Here is a 21,904-nt window from a genome sequence, read left to right on the forward strand (position 1 = left end):
TGCATTGTTTTACTGTTATTATATATATATTTTTTTATTTATTTAATTTTTTTTTGCTTTCTTTCAGGATTTGGGTGTGTTTATTCCAGCGATGACCTCAGGAATGAGGACTGACTTCTTTCAAGATAACCCCTTCATGCCAACAAGGATGAGCAGAGAGACCCTTGGAGGGTTAGCTGATATGTTCGGACAAATGCCGGGTACGTCCTGACCTTAGTGTCCCTCTCACTGGTGTTTTCTCTGTAGTTTAAGAGGCAGAATATTTATTGCATGAAAAATTGAAGTGTTTCTTATTACCTGATATTAGGTAGCGGGATTGGAACTGGACCTGGGGTTATACAAGACAGGTATTCCCCCACCATGGGCCGTCACCGTGTAAACCCGCTCTTCAACGGCCATGGCGGCCACATAGCTCCTGCTTCCCAGTCTCAGTTCGACAAGCCTTTCATGAAACCCAACCAGGTAACTGGCTGACCTTTTATTGACATGGGTGTGCATGCAAACGTTCATATCTGTAAACCCAGTATGTGTGTTGGTGTCTGATTTGCCCTTTTGTTTCCAAAGGGGCAGAATCTGCTTTTCCAGAACCAAGCTCAACAGCAAGCTCAGTCCAAGGATATGCCACCACGATTCACCAAGAAAGGACAGTTGAATGCTGATGAGGTTTGTTTGTATTTTGGTCTAAATTTCAGGGCAGAGGATGCAGTTATTTTGTAAAGAGTTGACTAATCCTTCTACTTTTCCCTTGCAGATTAGCCTGAGACCTGCTCAGTCATTTCTTCTGAACAAAACCCAAGTGCCAAAGCTGCAGCCGCAGATACCCACCATGATTCCTCCCAGTGCTCAACCCCCACGCACATCCACTCCTCCGCTTGGACAGGTAAAACTGTTCATATAACTTCTTGTACACATGGCATTGCTGACTTTTTGTGCTGCTTTTAAAGCTGTTCCCTTGCTTACTGTAGCCACCACAGCTTGGCCTGAAAACCAATCCTCCTCCCATTCAGGAGAAGCCTCAGAAGACAAACAAAAAACCACCTCCTGCCAAAGAGGAGCTGCTTAAGATGACTGTATGCATATTTTCCTAATTTATATTCAAAGCGTAAAATACTGCATGTCTAAATGAGTAGACTAAAGGTTTAAACACTTACTTTTCAGGAGACAGTTATGAACGACTATCTGAATAGCAAGAACATCAGTGATGCTGTGAATGGAGTGAGGGAGATGAAGGCTCCCAAACACTTCCTGCCAGAGATGTTGAGCAAGATCATTGTCTGCTCGCTGGACTGTCCAGATGACGATAAAGAGCACGTCAGCAGTCTGATCCATGCACTCCGTAGTGAGGGGCTGATTACAGGGGAGAACTTCATGCAGGTGTGTGAGGCGCCAACTTTGTTTCAGAGTCACTTTTTAGTGGTTCTTGTTTTAAAACAAGCTATCTTGTGTGTTCGCAGGCATTCCTTAACGTTTTGGACCAGTGTCCTAAGCTTGAGGGTGACATTCCCCTGGTGAAGTCCTATCTGGCACAGTTTGCTGCCCGTGCAATCATTGCTGAGCTCATGAGCATTGCGGACTTGGCCCACCCTCTGGAGAACGGCACCCACTTTCCTCTTTTCTTGCTCTGTCTTCAGCAAACAGCTAAGCTGAGGGATAAGGAGTGGCTGACCGATCTGTTTCAGCAGAGCAAGGTCAACATGCAGAAGATGCTGCCAGGTACATGTTCATCTCTGCTTTGTTATGCATGCACACAAGTATTCAGAACGTAGTTTATTGTGGAGCCACTTTTCTGTGGTCTTAATGTATTTATTTAATTTATGAATGAATATTTTATTTGAAGGGTTGCACCAGACCTTTTTCTCCCTTGTTCCCATGATGTGGTGTTGGTAGTGAGATTTACACATACCAAATAATGCTGTTTTATGATTAACACCACCTTTTATTAAAGAAAAAAAAAACACCTTCATTAGCTGTTCTTTTCAAAAACTTGTATCACTAATTGCTAAAATGGGCGTATGGTGTTTTGGAATGAAACTCGCGTTGACCATGTCTTCTGTTCACAGAAATAGACCAAAACAAAGACCGCATGTTGGAAATTTTGGAGGGGAAGGGCCTGAGCTTCTTGTTCCCCCTCATGAAATTGGAGAAGGAGCTTCTGAAGCAGATCAAAGCTGATCCAGCTCCCCAGTCCATCTACAAGTGGATCAAGGACAACATTTCTCCCAAGCTTCACACCGACAAAGGTTTTGTCAACATTCTGATGACGAGGTATGATGCTGATACGTAACCTATTCATTCATTACTATTTATAGTCACTTGCACTATCCACTCATTTTACTCTCTCTGCTTCAGCTTTTTGCAGTACATATTCCACGAGATGTATTCCAACGACGGAGACGACCAGTTATCAGCACCTTCTAAAGAACAGCTTGACCAGGAGAAGCAGCTGCTACTTGCCTTCAAACCGGTGATGCAAAAATTCCTGCATGATCACGTGGACCTGCAAGTCAGTGCTCTGTATGCGCTGCAAGTGCACTGCAATACCAAGGCTTTTCCCAAAGGTATATGCTTGAATGCAGCTTTAATACTGTGGTCTGTGGGGATATTATTATTATTATTATTATTATTATTTTATTATTATTATTATTTTTTTTTGTGTGTGTGTGGGGGCCTTGTATCTTTAGGCTAATTGGATAACAATGTGTTTCTCTTCCAGGAATGTTACTGCGCTACTTTGTCAACTTTTATGATATGGAGATAATTGAAGAAGAAGCCTTCCTTGCATGGAAAGAAGATATTACCCAAGAGTTTCCTGGCAAAGGAAAAGCATTGTTCCAGGTACTCTTGGTGCATGTTGTAATTTGAATACATACAGGGAGATTCACTCGAAAGAGGCCCCGAATATTCTGTTGTAACTCCCGTTAGGATGAAGCAATCCGAACCAAAAAAATACACTACGTACCTTGACGTATGTGTAATCGATTGCATTACATGCAGTGCTGGGAGTGATCTCCATTTTCTGCCAGACACATTCCGATGTGGCACTCCATGTTCCTGCATGTATCGACAAGCATTAGAGAGGTTAAACATGGCGATGGCGCCTACCTCATCACTCCGACGCAGGGGCATCCCAGCTCATTCGAAGCTCCATATACCGAGGAGCACATTGCACAATGGTTTTGTTCCGATTGCTTCATCCTAGCGAGAGTTATTACAGGATATTCAGGGCTCTTTCGAGTGAATCTCCCTGTATTTATGACCAGTCTCTGTATGTTAGACACCTAAACCTATTCTGACTTGTTCTCATTTAGGTGAACCAGTGGCTTACCTGGTTGGAAACAGCTGAAGAAGAGGAGTCTGAGGAGGAGGCTGACTAAGAAACCAGCCAAAGCCTTACGGTGCAAAGATGTAATTGTGTTTTTTTTTTTTTTGTTTTTTTTTCTCTTAACCTACTGTGTGTTCACCCTCTTCCCTCCACACCTTCTCCTTTTTGTTGTACAACAATGCTTCAATGACCTGCATTCTCGATTACTGAACTTCAGTCTGCAGTACTGTTGTTGGTTGTTTTGTTTTTTGTTTTTTTTGGTGCCTTTTTTGGTGCGCCCCCCCCGCTTTCATCATAAGGCATGTAATGGTTTACTGATTATGAACCACCTACGAAATGGTATTAGCAGCTTGAAACTACTTATTTTTGGCCTTTTAAAAACCATGTATTTGCAAGAACCTTTCCAGCTGCTGTTCACTCTATAACACAACTGTAGAAATGCACTATGTGCTAAGTGTCATGAGTTGTTGCAATACGCTCCCATGATTGTTACAAAGGATCCATAACTGTAATCAGTGGAAACCATACGTTTTAAGTCGGTTTGTTTCTACCTCTTTAGTAATGGGTTTAGTCTGCTGGGTTGAATTTAATCCCTCCTCAAATGGAGGAAAATACTCTCCAAGCCTGTGATAGAAAAATCATGGTTTATTTTTATTTGCTACAATCTGATTAAGGTGGCTCCCCACTCCCCCACCCCAAACCCCTTTAATGGAAAGCCATGTGGGAGAAATGGTTATACGATTTTAAATCAACCCATGTTTGTCCCCTCCATTACTTGTCAAACTTTTGATACTTGAAAATCTTTTCTTTACAGCATGTTCAGGGATTACCAGACATGGCCTGTTCAGATGCAACAACTTTTGAAACAGCAATGTGTAAACATGAATTTTTAGATTGAAGACTTTTAATTGGTGAAATAAAGTTAAAGAAATGAGTATTGACATCTGAAATTTGGAATTGCCAACCATTTACTTTGTGAACCTAACAATGTTTTGCCATAATATCTAATACCTATTTATTGAACCTTATGAAAGAATCAATTGATGCTTTATCTCTAGGTAGAACAATAAAACTTGATGCATACATCTGTACAATGAATTACCTGCTATTTAAAGTGTTACTGTAAGATGTAAAAGCTCAGAATGTTCTGTGTACCACTATTGCTTAACTTTCAATAAAGTTACACACCAGGATTCAGTGGGCTTTTGTATGTGTGGTCATAGATTAAGTCTATGTGAATAGAAAGGTCAAGAGAGCTTTGGTCACCCTTCTGTGATGAAAAAGCTTACAATAGCAGGCCGTTAGGCCAATATCTGATGTTTGGCTGTAAGACATAAACATCCCTGTTCCTGCTGTAGATACTTGAGCTAAAAGCAGTTTGTTGGAGTAAATAGAGGGTATAAAAATAATGAAAAGCCTTAGCAACATGGAAACATTATGGTGTTTGGCTCCCGTTGTTTCCAGAGTACCTTTTCTTTCGAAAGAACAGGCCCACTATGTGGGACAGCTGGGAGCCAGCCAAGTGGAGGTTTCTTTGTGTTCCTCAAAAGGTGCAGAAACCAAAATACAAGGTGACTCACTGGACCCTGATAGTTTCTTCCACAGTTCTAAGAGTTCAGTACCTGGTCATAAATCTTATCTAACACCAATGAAACACAGATCTTGTTGGGGCAACTATTGACAACAGGTCTTCCTTCCAGAAGGTTTCCTTGTTTAAAATATTCTGCCACAGCTTTGGACTCAACACAAACTTTGTCTCTGTTAGAAGCAAACCTGGCACGTCCTCCTTCACTACGTATTAGTTATTTCACTCTGCTGTTCGGTAGAAACTACCAGTGCTGTTTGGTGACATTAGCCATACAATTCGAGATGTAAACAAAGGCAGAGAGGTTTGATGTGAATTGGTTCAGTGCAAAGAAACAGGATTTTTCACAATAGAGGTGATGGGAACCGAGCATCACCATCTCTGCCATGCAAATATAGCCATATATTATCAAAAATGGCTTTTAAACCAAACACATCTGAGTTTTTATATCACTGCTGTCGGAACAAAACCTCATATTTCCAAAATAGTAACTTTACAGGAGAAGCAAAAAACAAGCTTTACTTTTAATGTCTTTTAAAGTCACTTTTAAAGTCAATGGAACCAGAATTATGTCCAAGTCGTTTTGGGCCATTTCTTTTTGTCCATTCATTGTGAAATTTACACACAAAGTGAAGGGCAACAGGCTTTTTCTGATTATGGCAAAAACTGAAAAATTGGAGAAACAAGGTTTTGTTCTGACAGCAGCGATATGCAACGTTGATCATTTTCTAGGTACTACTGTGCCTTACTGTGCTCTGAGTATCTTTCCGCCACCTCAAAACTACTGTGAAAGAAAGTCTCAAGCAACAGACTCTTCAGATGTCCGGTTCCCATCACCACTGGGAACAATCCTGATTTAGAAATTTGACCTAGAAAGGCACATTTCATATCAAAACACTCTGAAAGACCTGTGCACTACAAACATACCAACTTTACAGTCACACTCTGACCTTCCACCTCTATACAGACTCAAGAACAAAATCTTGCAATGATGTCAAAAACTATTATCACTTCATTTGAAAATACAATGTGAAAGCATTTGACATCATTAAGTACACTTTATACGGTTAGTTCCGGCCACGCAAGCTTATTGATTAAGAAGCGTTCTAATCACTATCACTTGGCTGAGATGCCGTTGCTAAGCAACGACTTTGACAGCTGTAGGAGACGCTCAAACCGTTTGAACGTTTTCACTTCTTACTTTGCCACAAACAGAAAATGGACACTCTCAAGATCACATTTGACCGACAGCCGATTTGGTCAGACTCTGAAGATGAGACGACACTAAATTCCCAAACTGTCATCACCACTGAGCAGCTTTTCAGTCGGCAGCTGAGACAGAAGAACAGCTAAACAACCTGGAATCAGCCAGAAATGAACCCAACACCATTCGCCAAACTAAATGGGCTGTAAGATGCTTTACAGACTGGCTGGAACAAAACAACATTAATACTGATCTGGCAAAAACTGACAAAACTGAGCTGAACTTGATATTGCAGCAGTGTTATGGCTCAGTCTGATTTGGTCAGACTCTAAAGATCAGACTACACGTTCGGTTAATTTCTGGTTGACTCCAGGTTGTTTAGCTGTTCTTCTGTCACAGCTGTCGACTGAAAACCTGCTTGTTAAGGAACTATTCAGGAACTAATTTGGCGGAAGGAACTGCGAACATTAAAACATATTAAACGCCGCGTTCACGGCCCAGTTTATTAATTTATTACTTTATTTATTTAACTGTTGTATAAAAGCGATAGAACACTCGAGGGTGTGTGTTATCGCCTTCGGCTCGTGCCTGCGGCCAAATCACAGCCGTGATGTTATTTTACGATAACACACTCCCTTCATGTTCTATTGCTTAAATAATGCATAATCTGTTTTACTAAGTGTATGATAAGTACAGAAAGAGTGAGAGCTTCTGAAAAATGTATTTTTTTCTTTATTATTCCAACACAGTTTATAAATGTACATCTTGTACTGGATTCTTTATTCCAAATATTTGTGCACCAACCTGGTTTACTTCGATATATGCACCAAGTGATGAGAAGCACAACTGGGATTGTTCTGTAGGTTTTGCAGTTTTACTCAAAACAAAGTGATTCTTTCTCCCCCCACCAAAATAATAAATGACCAGCTACTCTGAAGAAAAGTCACTAAAGCATCAAATTGCGTCAAAAACAAAGAGAAGACAGTCATAACAGCTAAGGTGGTAGAGGTGAAAAAAAAATGACAATGACTCACTCACATGGGACTATTTAACAAAGGAAGATTTTCTCCGTTAGCCAGAAAAATTAAGCCCAAAATCAAGCAACCAATAGGAGTGGAGATGAGGGATGTTTCTACTGGGCAACTCTTGCTTAAATGATCCAGCTAACTGTGAAACCCTGCTTTGAGAAACACCTCCAGGACTCACGTCACGGACCAACGCGCATTTATTTCTTCTGTATCAACAAACTTAGTCACTTTCATCATCAGAGCCTCGATTGGAGGCCTCGTTGTTGGATCCCTCAGGTTCGGACTCGTTGTCTGACCGCTGCGGTGATCCCTCGTTGTCCGAGCCCTGATCCGACACTGCTGCTGGAGACGCAGGCCGAGACTCGTCCTCTGATCCCTCTGACCGGCTCCTCTTGCTCTCGTTGTCCGACTGCTCCGAGTCTGACTGCGGCCGTGGTCTCTTCCTCTTCACTGGCCGCTCGCTGCCGGACTCGTCTTCATCAGAGTTTGCAGAGCGCCGGGGGCTGCCGCCCTCGCTGCCCGAACGGTTTCGCTCTCCGTCCGACTCGCTGTCGGAAGCGATGCGCTTCCGGTGGCCTCCGTCGTCCGAGCCGGAACCACTGTCCTGTGGGTTCCTGAGGCAGAAAGCAACCCGGAGTTAAGACTATAAACGAGCTCGTTGCAAAGACGTGATCAACTGATCAATTGGAATCTCTCGGTCTAATCTGAAAGATTAGTATCGTAACTGAGGCATTATATGGTGGATCAGCATTGGTGTTATTAAGCCGATCCAATTTTAGGGATAGGAATTTCAACATATTTGACGTTCAGATCTGTAAAGCATTATGTGAAACCTAAATCACATTTATCTAAATAACATTGTGTTATAGATGCAATTTTACAACACTGTTGGGTATTTATGCCTACGGCTGTCATAATGAAAATTAGCTGTATTTTAATTGTCATGAATAATTGTGATCGATATTTTTTTGGTTCACTGTTCGCAACAATTACATTACAAGCCTAAAAGTGCAGCATTTAAGGTGGAACAGGAGCTGGCGAGCGAGAAATTGACAGCTTTGAGACTTTAGTGTTTGATAGTTTCAAGTTGCAGATTAAACGTATCAGGAAACCAGCTGGAGTAATAATAATAATAATAATAATAATAATAATAATGTCCATTTGTCTCCAAATTGATTTTGTTAGCTTTAGCTAGGGCTGGGTGATAAAACGATAAACAATAATTATCGCGATACAACTTCCCTTGATAGAACTATAAGAAATGTTCAATACATTTTCAGTATAACAGAGCATTCTCACAGTTCCACGTTCTGGCGACAGCCGTGGTGGCGTTTTCTACTGCAAGGAAAGCGACACTACTCTGCTGTCGCCACGAGAGGGCGCACTTACGAATTTTACAACATGATTAGAGAGGGAGGAGCGACTAAAAAGAGTCGCCAAATATAAAGAAAATCTTTTGACATTTATCGCGATATTGACTCATATGAAATTTTTTATCGTGATAACCTTTTTGGCCATATCACCCAGCTCCAGATGACTGAAATGTAGCAACTGTGGAAAAGGACTGACATCAGCTTAAATAATTGCAATTAGCCAATTATGGAACACTTGTGACAGGCCTATTTATGCAGCTCTCATTGAGGTAACAAACAGCTATAATTCACAATTTGCAGCAGTGAGGCACATTTTTAGAAGTTAACAAGCTGTATGAATGTTTATATTGAGAAACTATTTTAAAGTGTAAATTGAAACACCTCAAAAGCCATTTGAAACCCCTGCAATGCTTGCAATGTTTTAAATGCAGTTAAGCTACCCTTTCGTCAAAACAGTTAAACCAAGGGTATGTAAATTACACACTTAGTAGTAAAGTACTTTTAAAGTACTTTACAAGTACTTTTTAAATACTTTTAAAGTAAATTACACACGGACTAACTTTAATGTGCCGTGCGGCTGTATTATACGCAAAATATACTGAAGCAGGAATGAGTATCAGCAGATATTCAATATTAAAACTTCACAAAAGATCGAAACATCCCGAATGATCAAAACAATTAATACAACACCTACCTATCCTCTGCGATTTTCAGGCCATCCTCATCAGACGAGGACTCCGAGGAGGAAATAATAGCTTTAGATTTGATCTTCCCTTTAAGAGACGGTGGCATGCGCTCAGGTTTGGGCTACGAGGAGAAAAGCATAGTTAGCACTGGGTCCTAATTTAGAATATTCACACAGAATAACCACAGTCACTATGTGGAATGAGGTCTGTACCTTCTCAATCCTCTTGCGCTCTCTGGGTTTACGCTGTTTCTTAGGTCTTGAGCCTCCTTCCTCATCACTCTCCTCATCTCCACCCTTAGCTGGTCTACAGATACAGTAACAGAAGCATGGTCAACATAGAGTTCTAACCAAATGAATACAAACATACACACATACACACGTCTCCCAAGAGTCCTCACCTCCTCCTTTTCTTGCGTGGTTTCTTCTCACCCTCTTCGCCTTCTTCCTCCTGTTCGCTGCCACTGCGAGGCTTCTTCTTTTTCTTCTTCTTCACAGGCAGATCTTCATCAGAGTCATCGTTAACAAAGTCATCATAGTCTGCTCCTTTCTTGCGCTGAAAAATACAAACAACGTTTACAGGACCGTTCCATCCTCTAAATACAATCCACACAAGACACTCCGAGGACCCTACAGACACTCACCCGCCCACCGCCTCCCTTCTTCTTCTCTTTTGCAGACTCTTTTACTTCTTCAGTGAAGGAGAGGAGGTTCTTGGTCTTCTCCACAAACTGAGCTCTCTGCTCCTGCAGCTTCTTCTGCTCCTCGGCCTCTTTGACCTTCTTCTCCTCCTGTTCACGCTGCATCTGCTGCCTCAGTAATTCCCGCTCCTGGTCCTGCTTTGCCCGCAGCTCCTTCTCTTCCTCGTCCTGCTTACGGGCCCGAGCCACATGGTACTGTGCCTGGCTTAGCAAGTCAGAGCACTGCCTGGAAGGGCAATACATGCATCATGTCAAGTTTGCTCTAAGAAGTTGGGGTTAAGTGCTTTGATCAAGGACATAACCGTAATATCAATGAGCTGGAACAAACCTGTCTTCCTAAAGCAATAGTTTAATATCACCATTTATCCTAGCTAGTAGCTAATGAAATGCAAACAGAAGGATATAAGATATAAGAAAGATTTAAGTTAAACGCCAACAATTTGGAGACGAATGGACTTATTATTATTATAATCATCCCAGCTGGTTTTCTGATATGCTTAATCTGCAACTTGAAACCCTCAAACACTAAAAAGTCGCAAAGCTGTCAATTTCTCGTTCGCCAGCTTCTAACTTGAATTCTCCCGTTCCACCTGTAATGCTGCAACAGTTACATTCCAGTGCGTCAGGTGGCATTTAAGGTGGAACGGGAAAATTTGAACAAGAAGCTGGCGAATAAGAAGCAACTTCAGCCTCATGAAAATCAAACGTTGAGAGACATTTTACAAGAAACTACTCCATTCTTGCGGAAATGGTTCCTGCCGGAGATGTGAGAAAAGCAGCTATAGATGAGCTAAAGCTTAAAGCAGAGCAAAGGAAGTCTGCATTTTCGTTTATATTTTTAGCCTATACCAGCACCTTATCACATACTGAGACAAATTTACAGCCAAGATGGTGAAATGGACATAAAATGTTGTGGCTCCCAAGGTGGTTTGATTTTTAACAAAAGGACAAAATGGCTCTTCTTAACACTCGGGTTGCCCAAATGCTATATAGCTACGCAAAATAATTCTGACTATGCTAATTGGTGGTCATAAGCTTTCTTTATTTGCTTACTTGTTGCAAAAGCTAACTGACTACAATACAGTAAACCAATGAGGGGTAGGTAGATTTCAAATAGAGTATGTAACTTCATAACATTTCATATGTAACTTCAACATTTACTAAATTCCATGTTTTGTTGATGTTAACAAATCCTCTACAAGTATGAAACTTAAATATGCCATTTTCTGCAAATGTTTGTGCACAATTTCAATTTTTAACAGTTTAACACAATTAATGTGTACCCTAACTCTTGCACAGGCCACATTTTAGTTTTTTTTTTTCTTTCAGTAAATTAAATTCAACAAATAAACAGTAATGCACTAAAATATGTGTTCTTGGTATAGAGTGTGTTAACTTTTCTTTCACATAGGGGAAAATCAACAAATCATTTCACCAGGGGTGCCCAAACTTTTGTACACAACACTATTTATACTCTAAAAACGTTTGTTCTCTCATGGTAAGCAATGGGGCAGAGTTGGGGAAACTTTCTTGAGAGCCAAATCAAATGGCCTCACAGGCCCACTTTGGCCAGCAGGCCTCATTTTGGGAAGCTCTGATTTAAACTAAAGCCAGGTCAAGAAAACTGAGCTACATACAACTACTAAACCATAATGACTACATCATGTGAACCCACCTTGCTTCACTCGATGCAAGTGCTAGGTCGAACCTCATCTTGTCTCCTGCCTTACTGAGATAGCTGAAGTACCTGTGTGAGCAGAGAGGGACATGTTAGAATTATGGAAGTGTCCTAAATAAGTCTACAACGGACGTGTTGCAGACACTTGGGGTGAGCTAAGCAGCCAACCCACCTGTGGGCCAGCTCCAGCTCCTTCACCGCACTCAGCACAGCTTTCAGGTTGCTCTTCTCATCCTTCAACACCAGTGTGGCCAACCTCTGCAGCACTAGAGCCACGTTGAACATCAACACCGTGTCGCTGGGGGCCACATGGCGAGCCTGGTGACCCACAGTGAAGAGGAAAGGAGATTACAAAAAGTGGAAAAAGACTTCACAGATGTTCAATCATAGTTTTCCACATGACTCTGACCAATTTGTTTACCCACCCTCAGCAACATCTGTTTACACTCCTGCAGCTTTCCACACTTAAAGAGCGCTCGCGCGAGATAAAGTAACACTTCTGTGTTCTGGTACTTATAGAACTTCTTCAGGCAGTTCTCGTACTGAAAACACAAAAACAACAAGTCATGAGGACAGACAGGAGCAGCTGTAGGCTTTCTTATCCTCATCAATACAGTCGTATTTGTTTTCTCAGACTCTCACCATCTGCACAGCACTGATGTACTGTTTCTGCTCCACGTAAATGTGTGCCAAGTTCAGCCAGACATCACTGATATCAGCAGTTGCCTCCCTGACTTGGGCGAATACATCACGTGCCTCACGGAAATAGCCCTTGTGGGCCAAAACAGCCCCTGTGTTAAAAATAGTAAACATTAAGTATCAGTTCTGAAAAAGAGGAAAAGGAGAAAGACTGTAATGAGAGAAAAAAATATGTTTAAAACTCCTAAAGTTCTCATGAAATCTCCTCAAGGACAACAGAATCACTGGGCAACTGAAGAAAATGTTTGTAGCATTTACTGTCACCTTATTTATGAACATACTGAACATAAACTTGCCGCATACCTATGCCATTGGCAGCATATAGATTCTTGGAATCATTCCTCAGGACCTGCTTATAAATCGCTAGAGCTCTATCCTGATGTCTCTTTTCCTGTCACATGGAAAAGACATGGATGAGTTGGTAAGATTGGAATGTCATTTTGACAAGGCTGGAAGTTACATTCACTAAATTAACAGAAAAAAAAAAATAAATAAATAAATCATCAAGCACCTTTTCCCGATCCCTTGTGGGCTGGTGCAGCGTCTGAAGCCAAACATTGCCCAGCGCCAGCATGGAATAGGTATCGTTCTGAGTGGACGGCTGCTTCAGGATGCGTTCAAACTTCTTCTGGCCTGGACCCCACTCCTGCTTGGCCAAGTGGAGATTTCCAATCAGGGACCAAGCATCCGGGTGATCCTGCAAAACATAATTGTGTGATCGAAGCTCTCAAAGAACAAAAATTACAAGAAAGTAATAATTACAAAAACAGTAACTACCTGGTTGATCTGAAGAGCTTCTTTGAACCAGTCTGAGGCTTCATAGAAGTTGCCTTTGTCACGGGCCATGGCTCCAAGACGCAAGTAACCTATTAAACATGACAAAATAAGTATTTCACTAAATCTTTCATATTAAAAGAAAGTGTTATCTTTGAAGTGTACAGTTTATTAGCTTCCTTACAGTCCACGTAGTTAGGATGTTCCCTCAGGATGTTCTTATATAGCTTCTCAGCCTCGTGGAACTCACACATTGCCTCATAGAGTCGGGCCAGGTTGTAAGATGTGGTGACGGAAATGGCATTATAGTAGTGCTCGTCATGTTCGCCCTCAGCTTTGGCCCTCTCCAGAGAAGCCAAGAAGTATTTCTATAATGAACAATTGGAAAGTGCCGAGTTATCCGATGATCCCAGCCTTGCAGCCCTGTTAGTATCAGGTCTTTATAAAGTAAAAAGCTGTCATGTTTAATCAGTCGTCAGTTTTACCTTTGCTTCCCCAAGATTCCCCAGTCTGAAGTGCAAAGCCCCCAGATTGTTGAGGATCTCAGGAGGCACATCAGCTTGCACCTTCTCCTGGAGGATTCTTGTGGCTGTGCCATATGCAGACAGAGCACCCTGGAAGGGGGAGGAGAATTAGGATCAGAAGATATTTGTAACAGAAATAGCAAACCAAGCAAATTATAAGCCCCAAATAAATACACCGATCAGGCATAACATTATGACCACGTTGTTTCTACGCTCATTGTCCATTTTATCAGCTCCACTTATTATATAGGTGCACTTTGTAGTTCTACAGTTACAGACTGTAGTCCATCTGTTTCTCTGCATACTTTGTTAGCCCCCTTTTACCCTGTTCTTCAGTGGTCAGGACCCCCATGGACCCTCACAGAGCAGGTACTATTTGGGTGGTAGATCATTCTTAGCACTGCAGTGACACTGATATGATGGTGGTGTGTTAGTGTGTGCTGTGCTGGTGCAAGTGGATCAGACACAGCAGCACTGCTGGAGTATGCAGAGAAACAGATGGACTACAGTCTGTAACTGTAGAACTACAAAGTGCACCTATACAGTAAGTGGAGCTGATAAAATGGACAATGAGTGTAGAAACAAGGTCATAATGTTATGCCTGATCAGTGTATACTACAATTTAAAATGCAACTGCTGTTCAAAAGTGCTCATATGCTTGTCCTGTGCAATTTAAATAATTATTAAGACACATTATAGAAATTGTAGATGAAGAATGAAGTCGCTAAGATGAACGATGATAAATGCAGCCAAAGAAGATTTTAAATGACTGATAAAGCTGTTTAATAAAATTTAAAAGTTTAATATATTTTAAAAATTAACATCCAGAATTCATGATAAAGCAAACAACTTGACAAAAAGCACATATCTTGTGCTTTTTTAATCACATAGCACATATCTTTTTTTCCATCTCAGGAAAAACTGACAGCACAACTCTACTGACAACTAAAATGTCAGCCTGTATGGACAGTATTTGCAGAACCTAGAAAAAGCATCCTGTGGCCTTACTGTTGACATTCTGAAGTGGCCATAATGTTGTCTGAGGTGATAATTTATCTTTATAAACTGATAAGTTATCGTCACGATTATGCGTTATTGCCCATAATAACAAAACCAGACATCTATAATTACCATAAATGCTGTATCAACATTCACATCACAGGAGCTAAAGACATATAAATCACTAGATTATCTTTTTTTTATTAATTATTTCCTTATTTTGTGGAAGGGTCAGCAATAAAAAGTCTTTCTTACCATCAACTACAACAGTGAACACTGTTGAGATCGTGAACATAATTAATAGCTACATAACTATGCTTGATGGGTTAACTTGACATTAGCTTAAGTGAGCACTGCTAATTATTATTCTGGCATTAACTGCATTCATTGCTTGTCCTGTGCAATTTAAACATAATTCTTAAGACACATTAAGCAATTTTAGATGAAGAATGAAGCCGCAAAGATGAACGATGATAAATGGAGCGAAACAGAATCGGCTAAACAGAATTCATCCCTTATCTAACAGTCTACTTGTGACAAAGTGATGAGTGTAGACTTTGGTATGGGAAGCTGAAAGTTTCTCCTGTTTATTCTCACTACCCACTGAATTCTCCTTCTCTGGCTCAGCTCTTCTGTCTCCTATCCCTCATAACGTCAAACAGCCTGATACTATAAAAGCTTAGCCTACATTATCTTATTTTTCTTGCTGTTGTTCCTACGACTATGAATTACGCAAGACATCATGGCTATATTTTATCTGTCAGTGATGCTTAATTGACTAACACCGTACAAGCAGTTGCTCTATGAGAGCCGCTGTTTTCTCTGTGTAAAGCAGTGGTGTGTCAACAACACGGCAGCAGCGAAATGTGTGACATCAACTGAACACTGTATTCATGGGAAATTTTTTCACATTAGTGTTCCAAAAAAAATTTCAATCAATACCCTGGAGGTGTTAAAGGATGCTAAGATAAAACAAATAATGAAAAAACCGACAAGCGACTCTCCCAAGTGGAAGACAAACCTAGAGCACTGAGGTTTACTCACCAAACACTAAGAAAGGTTAGTTAAACTTTTAATAAGTTCTTGCTCACAGAATTCTTTACAAATTTAATAAAACATCTAAAATAGGGTTAAGTTTGTGACATTTAAAGTGAAATTATTATTAAACATCAAATAAAAATTGTTAATATTGCTTCCAGACTTTTGCATGATTGTGAACACCCATCTTACCTGAATGTCTGTCTGTTCAAGAATCTGTGCGAGCTCAATCCAAGCTTCTACATCATCAGGATACTGCTCAGTGACTTTCTTCAGATGGCCCTAAAATATTCAAAAATACAAAAAAGGGAATGTGTAATTGATTTGCTTCATTTTAAGATAAAAAGTGAACAACATATTACCCGTAGACACCAAGACATACTTTGGCAATGTCTCTTTTCTCCTGATCATCTGAGGCGGCATAAAGGGACCCGAGGATTTTCATGGTTTCGTAGTTATTGGGGTAAGCCTTCAAGACCTTCTCAAAGCACTGAGCTGCGTTTTCTTTGTCTCTGCGATACACATACATCTGGCCCAGGCCGAAGAATGGCAAGACGAAGGTGGAAGAGGCAAACTGGGTGGCCTGGTAGTAGTACTGAAAAGCCTGGTCGTAGTCCTCCTGTAGTGAAGGTGCAAAAGGTTTAATCACCAAGAAATTTAAACCAAACATGTTCTGCTTTGAATATATGGGAACTCTGCTCTTACCTGAACATGGAAAGAGCGGGCTAACTGATAACAGCTTTCTGCTTGCATGGCCTCTACCTCAGTGTTGTGAAATGCATGAAGAGCCAAGTGCTGTACTTTGCTATAGTCCTGAAAGAACACAGAATGTAGGTGAAGTCTAAAGTCTCCAGAATGAAAAAACATACATGAAAATTAACCATGGCTATTATATCTTTACCTTTTTGAAGAAAAAGTGGTTTGCAAGGTGATTGAGCACCATGGGGTTGCTGGGGTCAATGGTGTATGCTCTAGAGAGCAGCTGCACTCCATTCTTGATGGAGTCAGCCTCTTTGTTGTTGAGCTCTAGGACAGCCAGACCCACCAGAGCCCCCACACACTTCGAGTTGAGCTCTAGGGCACGGCTGAAAGCCAGACGAGCTTTCTCCAGTTTGTTGAGCTTCACAAAGCAGTGGCCCATTCCAAGCCTCACTTCAGCTACAGGAAAGAATTAGAGAACATTAACCTCGAGACAGTATAAGAAAACAAAATGCATACGTTGGGATGTAATTCACCGAGCTCACCTGGACAACCTGGGTTTGTGCGTAGCGCTTTTTTATAGTAGGCCAAAGCTCCTCTGTAATCTTTTTTGTTGAAGGAAATGCAAGCCTTACCTGCAAAGGTAAAATGCAATAATTATTATCAAATGGAAATATGAACCAACCTATCATTCACAAACATGTTATGTATGTCAGTGTGTTCTCTTAGCCACTTCCAAAACTCTCCCTGCGGCACCCAGTATTAATTCCTCCAATACTTAGTTTGGCTCATGAATCCTTCGTTAAATCAAAGCACCACCTCATGAAGCACGTTCAGCTTACACAAAGTCTCTGATGGAGTTTCAGTTTTACAATGACAGTTAACAACCTTTTCTGTTAACCTAAGTTTAGATACGTAAACCATGATTAGTCACAGTGTGAGTGCATATGAAAGCATGACATTTCAGACGTCATGCTTACACCAACTGCACAAAACAGAGTCAAGTGGCCTGTTTTTCAACAAAGAAAAAAAGACAGAAAACACACTACATAAATATGTAGAAATAAAGCATTTATAACTGCAAAAAAGGTTTCTGTATTAGCATTTAATGGAGCAACTGGTATATGCTTAATATCCATGAAGTATGATTTGTGTTCTCCACTGAAAAGCATTCTTTTATATGATTGATGCTACAAAAAAAAAAGACCCAAAATCTGTTTATGATCCAAAATCCCAACCACAACTGGTCCTGGAGCAGGGTAGGAAGGCAGCATAAGTTGCCATGGTAATGAAGTTTGGTAAAAACTGATTCAATATTAAAAGACTGAAAATCCAGTGTGAGATCGAACTACGGTAAAGTTAGCTGGCTAAGCAAGAATACAAGCCCCAGGTGTGCTGGCGGTGGACTTGAGCAAATGCATTCAATGGCTGGGGCAATGAAAAAAGGTCAGAACCCAAACACTGTTCTTCTAACCAGCTCAAAATGTCTTAATTGCATTTTGGAAAATAAGAAATCCTTGTTACTTTTTACTGCGTTTATTATTATTCTAATGTTTTTAAAGGCATTTATTGTCCAAATAAATGGGTTTAGAAGAGTTTTTCTTACACCAATCAGGCATAACATTATGACCACCTCCTTGTTTCTACACTCACTGTCCATTTTATCAGCTTCACTTACTATATAGGTGCACTTTGTAGTTCTACAGTTACAGACTGTAGTCCATCTGTTTCTCTGCATACTTTGTCAGCCCCCTTTTACCCTGTTCTTCAGTGGTCAGGACCCCCATGGACCCTCACAGAGCAGGTACTATTTGGGTGGTGGATCATTCTCAGCACTGCAGTAACACTGACCTCATCCTCTAGTCCTTCATCAGTGGTCAATGGACAATGAGCGTAGAAACAAGGAGGTGGTCATAATGTTATGCCTGATCGGTGTATGTGCCTAATACTTCTGCACAGTACTGTATACTGTAAAATCATAACAAAACCTGGTAACCCTGAAATGAATGAAGCTTTATAGGAGAAGAAAAAAATATTTTTATTTTAATGCATGTTAATGTAAAAGATTTAATTCTAAGTAATTTGGGGTCATTTCTATTGGTCCATTCATGTAAAATGCATCTCGCTTTTCTAAAATAGCGTAATTTTTTTTTAAAAAAGTTGTGAGTTAGGAGGTTCTGATATGACTTTCAAACAATGTGTGATGTCAACCCAGCTTTACTAACCCAACAGTGCAGGGATGTTGTTTGTGGACTGGTTCAAGACAAAATGAAACTGGGCATCTGCCTGATCCATTTTATCCCCTTCTAACAGGCAAAAGCAGGCTCTCCCCAGCAAGTGGTTCTGAAACAAACAGAAACACATATTGTCTTCAACCTCTGCTGAAAGTGAACACTAACCACGCCTCTATCAGCAATGCTCAGTGTTGAAATAGACATGTGTAAAACACTGTTTTTACCTGATCATACATGATGATCTTGTCTGCCATGGTGTACAGAAGGGTGGACTGGTTGATGAGGTCCTTCTTTGCATCTTTGTTCTTCTCTTTGCGTGCCTGTTGCACATAGTAAGCGGCTAAAGTGTCCAGACAGGTCATCTGGTCTTTCTCATGGTCTCTGTAGTCGAGGTTTCCGTCGATGCGAGCTGCTTCCAGCAGCTTCACGAAGTCCTCCGTCTTCCCCTGTTTGTAGTACTCCAGCTGTGAAAGGTCACAGTCAGTTTAAAGCAATGGCACTGTTTCAACTATGGTACAAACAATGGCTTTAAAAAGAAAAAGAAAGAGAAGAAGGCAGCAGCAGAACTTACAGCAAGTGCAATCCATATGTGCAACTGTGTGTGCTCCTGTTTAAGGATACTGATGACTTCATCTCCTTCAGGAAGCTGATCAAAATCAAGCTCAATAACCTAAAAGACAAATGTTAGATCAATGACAGTCAGCTCAATGAATGTTACAGTGGACCTGACAGCAGAGCCCAGATAATGAAGTAAACCTGAAGTTCAACTCATGTTAATTCTTAACAGCTAACCCTTGAACAAAAAATGACTTCAGTCTGATTTCTTCAGCTAATACATAGTAATACTTCATACTCAACTGAAGGAGCAACTTAAAGGAATATTCCGGCACACATCTAGCATAAACAGGGAGATTCACTTGAAAGAGGCCCCGAATATTCTGTAATAACTCTCGCTAGAATGAAGCAATCTGAACGAAACAACGTGCAATGTGCTCCTCAGTATATTGAGCTTCGATAAAGCTGGGATGCCCCTGCATCGGAGCGATGAGGTAGGCACCGGACAGCCTTCACGACGTTTAACCTTCGTTTGCAACTTCTGGGTGTATAGCCCCCTTACCCCTTCAAGTGTCTGGCAGAAAATGGAGATCACTTCCAGCATCGCATGTAATGCAATCGATTACACATACGTCAAGGTATGTGGTGTAGTTATTTTGGTTCAGATTGCTTCATCCTAACGGGAGTTACAGAGGAACATTCGGGGCCTCTTTCGAGTGAATCTCCCTGTAGTATTTTATCTGTCATGTTACATAGCATTCTGTAGCATGCGGCATTGGACCCCTCAGCCTCAGTAGTCTGTTAGCATTCAGGGTTTTGTATCTTGTTCTGTTTTTTGTCCATCAGCATGCTCCACCTATAATACCCAACATGCATTACACAACTACACAACATAAGCTGGCATAGGTGATATACCACTATCTTTAGCAGTTCATCAAATTTTTCTTTTTGTAAAAAAAAAGTTTTTCCAGAAAGCCAAAAAATATTCAAACAGCCCACCCCCAAATATAAACCCTTTAAAGGAGAACTCCACCAATTAAAAAAAAAAAACTGATTTGATTTGATGTGAAATCTGTTCTAGAGAAACTCGCCGAGTCAGAATTGTTCACAGTGGTGGTGATAGGAACTTTGAAAGATCTTGGGAGTTTAATGCCTCTGAAAGCTTCCTCACAGAAAGTTATTACATAATGATTGGATATGCGCTGTCTGATGTCTGACACTTTGTTTTAGGATAGTTTTGTGATAGGGTTTTGGCTTAAACTGTATTTTAATCCATTTATATTGGAGAGACACATCTAGGGTACTGTAAGGCAAAATAGTCCTCAAAGAAAAGTTACCTTTTAGGACTTTCTACCATCATTAACACTACATATAAAACCTCAGAAGACAAACGTAGCGTTATGTTAGTAAATAAAACGGATACTGACTAAAATTGCCATATTTGTGTTGTAGATAGATATTGTGACCGCCACTGTAGAGAAATCTGTCATTTTCTCTACAATGAACCACTTCACGTCAAACCACTCTGAATGCCTCTGTTCATATCTCGGTGCCTGAGTTATGAAAATTTTTGAAAACTTGGTGGAGTGTCCCTTTAAGTTAGCTACCTTGGCAGGTCAACAAGCCAGTTACTACCGTCTTATGTGGAAGACATAACTATGTAACTAGTCAATATGTGGTCGTTAGCCTGGATAGAGTTAGTAAAACAGATAATGTGTCCCAAAAAATCAGACAAACACGAATTAAATGAAATTTAAGCGAACTTTTCACAGCGGCGCGAATGCTAACGAGCTAACCTAGCGAACGTGGCTAACGTTAACGACAGAGGGTCAGTTAGCCGCCGCGCGCTCTGCTACACGAACAGCTGTGAAAAAAGACAAAACGTGAAGATGTGAAGTGTCTACGTACCTCATCCGTGTCCCTCAGGGGGATTTCGATGGATCCCCGAGACATGGTGACACTTTAAACCCCGATATTCGGCTCAGCAGAGGCTTCTTCTGTTCTGCCTTCCTCCTCTCACGGTTCTCCACAGCCTCAGGACAACAACGGCTATCAGTTCCCGTGCCAGGATTGAAGAGGGCAAAATAAAAGTCCTCACAAAATGAGCAAAATCTCTCCGTTTTCCGTAAAAGAATCGATTCGGTGCCATACAAATGGTTAAAAACTAAATGTATTTTTTTTTTTTGCTTTAGTGTTCTTCAGTCACTGAAAGGACTGAAGAACACTAAAGCAAAAAAAAACAAAAACAAAAAAAAACGCTAGAATATTGTAAAGTCCTGAATGTTTGCAAAACCTTGAATGCTTTTCATCTTCTTTTTCCCCTCGACTCTCTTTCTTCCTTTTTGCATTAATGCATTCAATGGCTGGGGCCATGAAAAGAAGTCAGAACCCATACACTGTTCTTCTAACCAGCTCAAAATGTCTTAATTGCATTTTGGAAAATAAGAAATCCTTGTTACTTTTTACTGCGTTTATTATTATTCTAATGTTTTTAAAGGCATTTATTGTCCAAATAAATGGGTTTAGAAGCGTTTGCTTACACCAATCAGGCATAACATTATGACCACCTCCTTGTTTCTACGCTCAATGTCCATTTTATCAGCTCCACTTACTATATAGGTGCACTTTGTAGTTCTACAGTTACAGACTGTAGTCCATCTGTTTCTCTGCATACTTTGTTAGCCCCCTTTTACCCTGTTCTTCAGTGGTCAGGACCCCCATGGACCCTCACAGAGCAGGTACTCTTTGGGTGGTGGATCATTCTCAGCACTGCAGTAACACTGACCTCAGTGACTGAAGAACACTA

The 21,904-nt window shown here is 40.7% G+C and overlaps 2 protein-coding genes across 2 annotated transcripts in view; one reads left to right on the forward strand and one right to left on the reverse strand.

Annotated features, from left to right (window-relative positions):
• eif4g2a (eukaryotic translation initiation factor 4, gamma 2a) overlaps window positions 1–3,692 on the forward strand; it is a 157,278-nt gene extending 153,586 nt beyond the window's left edge. The window contains exons 13-23 of the mRNA XM_036585953.1: window positions 68–200; window positions 308–462; window positions 565–663; window positions 752–880; window positions 966–1,070; window positions 1,159–1,374; window positions 1,455–1,713; window positions 2,061–2,265; window positions 2,350–2,558; window positions 2,714–2,835; window positions 3,309–3,692. Of these exons, the coding sequence (XP_036441846.1) occupies window positions 68–200; window positions 308–462; window positions 565–663; window positions 752–880; window positions 966–1,070; window positions 1,159–1,374; window positions 1,455–1,713; window positions 2,061–2,265; window positions 2,350–2,558; window positions 2,714–2,835; window positions 3,309–3,374 (1,698 nt within the window). The 3' untranslated portion in view covers window positions 3,375–3,692. The remainder of the gene's footprint in view (window positions 1–67; window positions 201–307; window positions 463–564; window positions 664–751; window positions 881–965; window positions 1,071–1,158; window positions 1,375–1,454; window positions 1,714–2,060; window positions 2,266–2,349; window positions 2,559–2,713; window positions 2,836–3,308) is intronic.
• Window positions 3,693–6,823: 3,131 nt separating this feature from the next.
• ctr9 (CTR9 homolog, Paf1/RNA polymerase II complex component) lies at window positions 6,824–21,154 on the reverse strand. Its single transcript, XM_036586480.1, has 23 exons — window positions 21,007–21,154; window positions 19,115–19,213; window positions 18,768–19,007; window positions 18,535–18,652; window positions 16,855–16,944; window positions 16,512–16,768; window positions 16,316–16,423; window positions 15,993–16,229; window positions 15,803–15,892; window positions 13,535–13,663; window positions 13,234–13,417; window positions 13,053–13,141; window positions 12,787–12,972; window positions 12,579–12,666; window positions 12,219–12,367; window positions 12,002–12,118; window positions 11,749–11,894; window positions 11,574–11,645; window positions 9,842–10,124; window positions 9,599–9,753; window positions 9,411–9,504; window positions 9,207–9,319; window positions 6,824–7,753 (listed from the first exon to the last, which is right to left on the reverse strand). Exons 1-23 carry the CDS (start codon window positions 21,049–21,051, stop codon window positions 7,360–7,362), a joined length of 3,483 nt encoding a protein of 1,160 aa, XP_036442373.1. The 5' UTR covers window positions 21,052–21,154; the 3' UTR covers window positions 6,824–7,359.
• Window positions 21,155–21,904: the final 750 nt, after the last annotated feature.

This window comes from Colossoma macropomum, unplaced genomic scaffold (assembly GCF_904425465.1).
Source record: "Colossoma macropomum unplaced genomic scaffold, Colossoma_macropomum, whole genome shotgun sequence".
Lineage (NCBI taxonomy): Eukaryota > Metazoa > Chordata > Actinopteri > Characiformes > Serrasalmidae > Colossoma > Colossoma macropomum.